Genomic DNA, 8,080 nt, shown 5'->3' with positions numbered 1-8,080 from the left:
TTTTTTTTTTCATTTTTCCTTTGGCACCATTATTTAATGTATCGTTTGATTTTTACATGTTTTTCATATGTTCATTGAACAATACATTTTAACCGTATACCTAGTATAACAATAGATTACCTTTGACGAAAGTTTAAATTAGTGGAATAAAATAATAGAATCCATCAGTGACGGCCAAATTTGACAATCGAACATGAATTTAATTAACTTAAATGAAACAATAAGTTTTATTTTATTACATCTAAACACTGTTCGATCTACTGAAAAATCATCTATTTTGCATTACAACCTTTTCATTCTTGAGCGTCGATAGGAAAAAATAGGAATATTTTGTATAATACAATATAGACAATTATTAGTTCAAATTTATTATACATATATATCTAGCTCCGATTTTTCCCGTCACTAAATTGTCCAACATGGAATAATTAGATCCATAATTACATATTATCTTTTTGTCGCAGTAGCAAGAAGGAACGACAACGAGATTTTAGTAAAATAAACTGAGAATAAATCTATTTTATTATTATAATTAATATTATATTAATATTAATATTAATATGGCCTTGCCCTAATCTTAGCCAAGGAAGCGGTTTTAGTCCACTCTAGACTTATTGATGTCTCCACAGTTCGGGTAGCCATGTCACGGGTCGTAATTGAGTTAGGTGGATTGGTTCTCCTCTCCTTTTCTTCTTCCAAGGCCCCACTGAGTTGACGGATGCCAACTCCATCTGCTCAATTTGGTGTTTTTGACTATTAATCCATTGTCGTAGGTGCGACACAAGACTTGGAATAGTGGTCGGTGGTGAGCGAAAACGCTTTTTTTTTTATTTGGTGCCTCAGCTGTTTGTTTCGACGGTGGATTAGACATCTGGAATCAAACAGTTTGTCGAAATCAAGTGGGTTTTAGAGCTGAATAGTGAACTTTATTGCCCGGCTTTCTTCCTACGAGAAAGACACCTTTCCCCAGGGAACTATCTAATCTCACTGGCCTTAACCATTTTGGCGCGAAACCCACTTTCGCATTACGTTTCTGTCTATACACGCTGTCGATGGCTACCTCGGTTCTATTTCCAAGTAGGAACCAATCTCCTGAAGCTTTGCTTCCTTGCAAAAAATTAATTCGGATAGAGTGTAGCCAGCTACCGAATTTTTTCGATTGTGTAGTGCAAACATTAATGCGGGTAAACAAGTGTCCCAAAAACGATGTGGTTTATCGCATAGTCGAATTCTAAACTACAGGGTTAGGATTATTAAGCATTATGTCGTGCTTCCTTCAGCGTTCCTAGTTGACTTCTCTGCCTGGTGTGGATTAACATCAAAAATGGATTTAACATGAGCAGCAAAACGTTGTCGTACTTTGTAAAGTGAGTCAGTTTCCGAGTCTCTTCGTTTACTTATACGGTAAATTCTAATGCTTTTTTACGGATTTTCCCATATCTAGTAAGTCAAGAAGGGGGTTTTCCGATTGATCGGCTTTTCCTAACTAAACTAGGGGTTTTTCTATTTCAGTTTTTTGCGCTCGATGACTGTCCTCTTTTACAGAATCACAGGAATCACAGGAATCACGTGCTCCGTTAGACGATTTAGACTGCGGTTATTCAAAACATGTTTTATTATGAACCCCTATAAACGACTTTACTTTTTGGCCGGTGCGGGTTTCTTTTCTCACCCGGCCTTTTTCGCGTTTTCCAACTGCTTATCGGTTTGACTAAAATGGGGGCTGCCGCAGTTCCAACATTCTATCACCTTTTTCTGATTTTCAGGAGGACGCGCCGTCGGCTCCAGAACCGTAGATTTTACATATAATGGTTTTCCTGGTTCATGTGCGACTTCAATCTTTTTTACTAACGCTCTAAGCTCAACAAAAGACGTCGACGCATTAACGCGTACCAGTGCTTGGAGTTTCACGTGCATAAATTCTATAATAATGTCAATGGTTTCTATTTCAGATAGACCGCAATTGTGGCGACGAAATAGTTGATAGATTTTTTATTACAAAATTGCATAGAGACTGAATTGGTTTTTGTCTCCAATTTAACAGCTCAATACGAATTTTTTTTTGAGTAACCTGACCGTCAAAGTTTTCCAAAAATTTGATTATAAATTCTGATCAAGTTGGGTATACTGCACTTAATGTGCCCTACTAAGTACAAGCTTTTCCCTTTAATTTCTCGGACACTAAGTTAAGCTATCTATCCGTCGGTATGCCGGCCTCTATGAGTACTTGAATAGTGGCGCTTAAAATTTTTGCGGATCCTTAACTTTAGTGCCTTCATATTCAGGTAAATATTTTTGGACCAAATCACTGCTTAGTTTAGGTGCAACAAATGATTTTACCGCAGCTGTATTATTTGATGCGTGGTTTAAATAAATAAATATTTTGACTATCATGATAATTAATTGGTTGACTGCCTACACACACATTATTATTATTATTATTATTATACATTTCATCAGTGGTAAATTACGGTTTAGTATCAATCTGTCTCAATCTGGCGAAATTTAATAAAACAACATTGTGATAAATTGTATGACAATCAAATTTTTTGATAAAAAAATTGACAATATTCACTAAAATTGAAGTCGATTATCACATGTATAGATAGATATCTTTCATACAAATTTCATTACTTAATTCATTACAATACTTACAAATGCTTTTTCAAATAAACGTTCAGCTATAATTTTTGTGCTTTCTTTCATATTTCTACCTGGTCCTGAGGCAATGCATTGTTCATCTTGTCCACAAGATGGCCCAGGTATATCGCATGGTTTTCCAGTCTTTTGACATCGAGGACCCTTTACATTGGGTGAAGAATCACCTTCATTTGCTGAAGCAAAAGCAGCAACAAATTGTCCCTTAAATAATTTTATAACGTAATGATTATTTTAGTTGTATAAAAAAGTTAAATTTTGTATTATGTATTAATCATCGTCATCTCTAACCTCTTTTGAGGTCTAGCTTATGATTTGACATGATTTTTATACCAGCTGTCGATCTGACGCAACCTTATTATGCTAAGGGAGCCAGTAAGAGAACAAGTTGTGTGTTATCGTTAAAATTCCCAAGTGGGTGATCAAATGATAACCAACAGGAAATAGTACAGCTGAAAATTAGTACTAAGGTACTGACTGAATGAACTGACTACGCCATACCATGCATCATTATACAGAGTGTTCAGTAAATAAGGAAACAGGTCAGTTGTTACAATATTAATAACAATAGAACCCCATTTTCTTACTTACTAAATACCCTTACATATACATTATAGTATTTATTAATGTAGTATAGTAATAGTTTTTATTTAAGAATTTACTTTCCCAATCAAATTTTCTGGATTCATTTTCTGCTCAAACATCACTGAAGCATACCCTAGATTATCTGATGATATTAATTTGTTTGTGTTATTCATGCTAGTGGCATGTACAGCATACCAATTAATAACTCCCATAGGTGTGCCGAACTCGTTTTCGAATTTAACTTGTACCATAGTCTTATCAACATCGTATTCATACCTAAAATATGAATAGATTTTAATGATTAATCATTATATGTTAAAAGTTATATTTTTGCAATAGCCAAAAACTAATATTAAATTTATAAAAAAAGTCACTTAATCAATAATTAATCATCTACACACTCTGCACGTTCGTTTTCTGGATTTAATAAATATGATTGTGGACTTCTATTAATTGAGATACCTAAAAGTTCACTTCTGCTTAAAAACATTCGACCGTATCCCATTTTCTCATGAGCTCTAATTATACTCTATAACAAAAAAATTAAATATACTGTTGTAAAATCTAAATCTGTTCCATATATTTATAATTACCAATGTAATGCCTTTTACTAATGATATAAATGTTAGTGGTACATAACCCTGAGTACTCAAGTCAAAAAGTGTGTATAGCATATGGCCACCTGGTGTTGAATGTGTATGTGTAGACGAAATCATTAAATTATCTTCATTATAGAATGCAGGCAATTTTCCTTTGAGATTTGTTAATACCTAAAAAACACAGTTTATAATTGTGTTAAGGTACCAGTCACTGATATGCTAAACATTTTTGATAATCCATTTTTGATGAATCATAATTATCCAATTTTTTAATTAACACGAGGGCTTTATAAGTAAAATAAAGCTTACAATACAATTTCTTAAACAAATACTTTGTCACGTTAAACTTAAAAATTTCTTAAGACTAAGGAAACTACCAATGACTAGTACCACCACCTTACAGCTAATAAGAATAATTTATCATTATCTTACCGCCAATTTAACATTGTCACTAACCATAGCTGCATCGATACAGACAAATGTTATTCTTGAACTTCCGTCTTCTATCACAAAAGCTCTAGAAAACTGTCGTAGATGAATTCCCATTCCAATTTGTTCCGATTGGCCATATCCCATCTACAGAACAACAATTAATAATACTTAGCATAATTGTCTAAAACAACGAAGAAACAATTTATGTAAAAATCATCAAGTAAATAGTGCTACACTTTATTAGGTAAGTCTGTAACAATAACATTCATAGAAATATAAAAATTAGGTTTTAAATTTTTATTAAAAATACGTACAAATGTAACACCAGTTGGTGGTCCAGTGATATCTGCAATGCCAATTCCAATTCTGTAGAAAGATTGAACCATAGAAATGTACAATTGTAGTAATAATAGACTAAGCTCTGTAACTCACAAAAATAATAAAAATTTTGAATATATCTTTAAATACATTAAATTACATTTTTACTATAGTTTTGCATACATTTTTATGAATATGATGAATTCAGTGTCAAACATATAATAGCTAATACCATGTGATTGATTTATGTAAATATATAAATAATTTTAAATGCTTTAATTATAATAAGTGAAACTATTTAACTTGGTGATGTTTAAATGTCTCGTGTCGTTAGAAGTATGTAAACACGCAATTAATTTTTTTTAAAACATTAACTTACATAAACTAAGTACAACTATAATTAATTAAATTCGAAGTAGTGAACAAAAATAGTTGAAAATTGAAACTAGAGAAACCACTTTATACATCCTTTTTGTGTCATATGGTACTTCCATATATAAATTAAAAAAAAATATTGCATTAATAATAGATGAACATGTGCCGTATTTTAGTATTTATATGGTATTGGTATAGTCGATTATATTTAATTTGATTAGATGGAAAACTATTTGTAAAATATTGTCAATTACAGTATTGTCAAATGAATTCATAACTTTAAACTGGATAATAACAAGGTTATTTAAATGTTTGATTTTATATATAACGATANATAACTTTAAACTGGATAATAACAAGGTTATTTAAATGTTTGATTTTATATATAACGATAAAAACATGGAGAAATAATTATTGTTTAGTCAAATATAATTTATGTATTTGTATTTTTATTTATAAAATTATATTATTCTACGTAGAATGAAAAATAATTATTGTTAACAATTAACTTTCTATGACAAAATAGCAATAAAGTGATTTGTAAATACTTACAAAAAAATAAATGATTAAATACAAATTGGATTTATTAAATTTTTCAACATCACATGTTCAGAATAGCAACAATTTTCAGTGGTATAAAGATCGATCCATTATTTAATAGCTTGTTCCAAAAATGGTGTAACAATGATCATTTTTACTATTTTTTTATTTATTTTGTATCCTACTTCGTAATTTAGAATTATTTTATTACATTTGATTCCAATGTATGATACTTTTTGATAAAGTAATTTTGATAAAGATATAAATAATTAATGATTAATTTGAGTATACTGATAATTGACTTTAATAGGCTTGTGCATATCTTAATTTTAAAATGATTTGTTTATTTTTTTTTTAGTAATTTCAATAATTATAAATAACTAGAGATTATTAAAGAGAATATATTTTTGAATTTCACCATTATAGTACATGAATTAAAAATACATGCAAGTATATTGTAAATAGTATAATATTATAAATACAATATTATACAATAATATTCAAATATTATAAATATCTTGAAGTGACTACTACTATCATAAAATGTAGGTCCAAATATTTATAAGAAGTTATAGAATAAAGGAGCTTACTGAGATTTTCTTAATAACTCGTCTAGCCTACCAGGTTTTGTATCAAATATTAATATTTTTATAACCTTTGATTTTATTTCCTCGCAGTTAGTAACTTAATAATATTTTTAGATAACTTAAAAAAACCAATATGGCTTAATAAATTCTTATCTTAATTTAAACAATTTTTTTTTAAGTATTTTGACTTTGCAAGTCTGTGAATTTTTTAATGATTAAATCTGATTTGTATCATTTAAACACATAACAAGTACTAATTAATTTTATTAATTATAAAAATTAGACTCAAAGGAAAAATTATCAGGTATACATTTTTCTAAATCTCCTATATTTAAATATTTTTTAAGCTACGAAAACAATTAAAAAAGTCAATTCCACAAATATTTGCTAAAATATACAATTTGCCATTTAATTATTTTATACGATTATAACATGTTTTCCATGTTTTCATATTCATTTTTTAAGTACTATTTTATTATTATGATTCTAATATATATGCACATACCCATAATTTGAGTGATAATATATTTGTATTACAAAACTTTAAAACTATCATTCATAATTAAAAAATAATAATCACTAAACTGTGTATTCGGCGATTGGTACGTTTTAAGGATAATAATAACATGAAACTATTTCTGTAGTTGATTGTGATGAGACTAACATCAACTGGCATAATAATGATTGACAAACGAACGTTGTAGATAATAACAATAGATAGCCAATTTTTTATGAAAAAAAAAAAATAGAATATCAAACAAGTTTCCATATCTTGATAACCATCATTTATTATAGGCCACAGATATTAAAAATTTTAGAATATCCTTGAAAATTATTTCCAATTAATAAGTATATAATTTCATAAAAAAAAAAAAAATTGTAGTTTACCATTATTATTTGAAAAATGTATAATACTTAATAAAGATTGACATGGGACTACGCCTGAAAGACAAAAGGAAAAAAGCTATCAGCATACTTCATCTCTTCGTCCATTACTAAAATCTAAATTATTTCTTGAAACAAAATGACTTATTTATTAGTCAATAATCAGACCAGTCTGGTCTTATGATATATGGCGACCAGCTAAACCATCTAACATTTGACCAATACAATCCTTTCAAAATATAACATTACGACTGTTAACTGATGTGCCGTGGTATGTAACAAATAATAACCTACAAAATGATTTAAACATCAAAACTGTCAAAGAACTTGCTATTTTACACTATACTAGATTTCACTCAAAACTTAATATAAACTCAAACTATTTAATTGAAAAAATGTACACAACTTCAATACCTGACAACCCACCACAGAAACTGAAACGTAAATGGAATCGAGACCTATTGATTTAACAAATTAACGACAAAAATAAAACTATAACATTTATACAGCTTTAAAAAAACTAATCAAGGTGTTACCAATGAGTGACTTACTTTTAACGCTGTTAATATTATGTGACTGAATAAGTCAACAAAAAAACTTATTGTAAATTTTATGCACAGATTGTTTTTTTAATAATAATAATAATAATAAAAATACTAAAAGTCTAAAAAAACTTTTCATTGGAATATCATGTCAAAAAGTACACTTTCTCTATATTAAAAAAAAATATATATATTAAATATGTAATATAAATATAAAATTTTTGTGTTATTAATAGAGGTCGGAATTTTAATATTTTGTATAATTTTTGGGAAACTTGCAGAAAAACGAGGGTTTGAAATCTCAACGAATTCTATTGTATTTATTTAAATAGTAATATTTTTTTTAGAAATTTTAAAATTTTCATGAAAAAAATATAAGAAAATAATATTTTCTCATCAAATATAAAATATATTATATTAATCAACTCTTTCTGACATTATGTATAATTTTCATTATTATTATTTTTCTATATATTTTATATTTTGGTAAGTTGTACATAATAATTCAACTATAAAAAATTATTAATCCCATAAATTTGGAAGATAAAATTTTAAGACT

At 28.3% G+C, this 8,080-nt stretch overlaps 1 protein-coding gene across 1 annotated transcript in view; it reads right to left on the bottom strand.

Annotated features, from left to right (window-relative positions):
* LOC126900308 (neutral ceramidase-like) overlaps positions 1-7,421 on the bottom strand; it is a 13,930-nt gene extending 6,509 nt beyond the window's left edge. Inside the window, exons 1-7 of the mRNA XM_050675931.1 lie at positions 6,680-7,421; positions 4,589-4,695; positions 4,275-4,418; positions 3,837-4,013; positions 3,645-3,772; positions 3,321-3,519; positions 2,656-2,862 (exon numbers count right to left, since the gene is read on the bottom strand). Of these exons, the coding sequence (XP_050531888.1) occupies positions 2,656-2,862; positions 3,321-3,519; positions 3,645-3,772; positions 3,837-4,013; positions 4,275-4,418; positions 4,589-4,695; positions 6,680-6,863 (1,146 nt within the window). The 5' untranslated portion in view covers positions 6,864-7,421. The remainder of the gene's footprint in view (positions 1-2,655; positions 2,863-3,320; positions 3,520-3,644; positions 3,773-3,836; positions 4,014-4,274; positions 4,419-4,588; positions 4,696-6,679) is intronic.
* Between the last annotated feature and the right edge of the window lie 659 nt (positions 7,422-8,080).

Source organism: Daktulosphaira vitifoliae, unplaced genomic scaffold (assembly GCF_025091365.1).
Source record: "Daktulosphaira vitifoliae isolate Bord-2020 unplaced genomic scaffold, ASM2509136v1 Scaffold_3, whole genome shotgun sequence".
NCBI classification, from domain to species: Eukaryota; Metazoa; Arthropoda; class Insecta; order Hemiptera; family Phylloxeridae; genus Daktulosphaira; species Daktulosphaira vitifoliae.
Note: the sequence above shows the minus strand (reverse complement) of the source record. Positions and strands in the feature narration are given on the sequence as shown.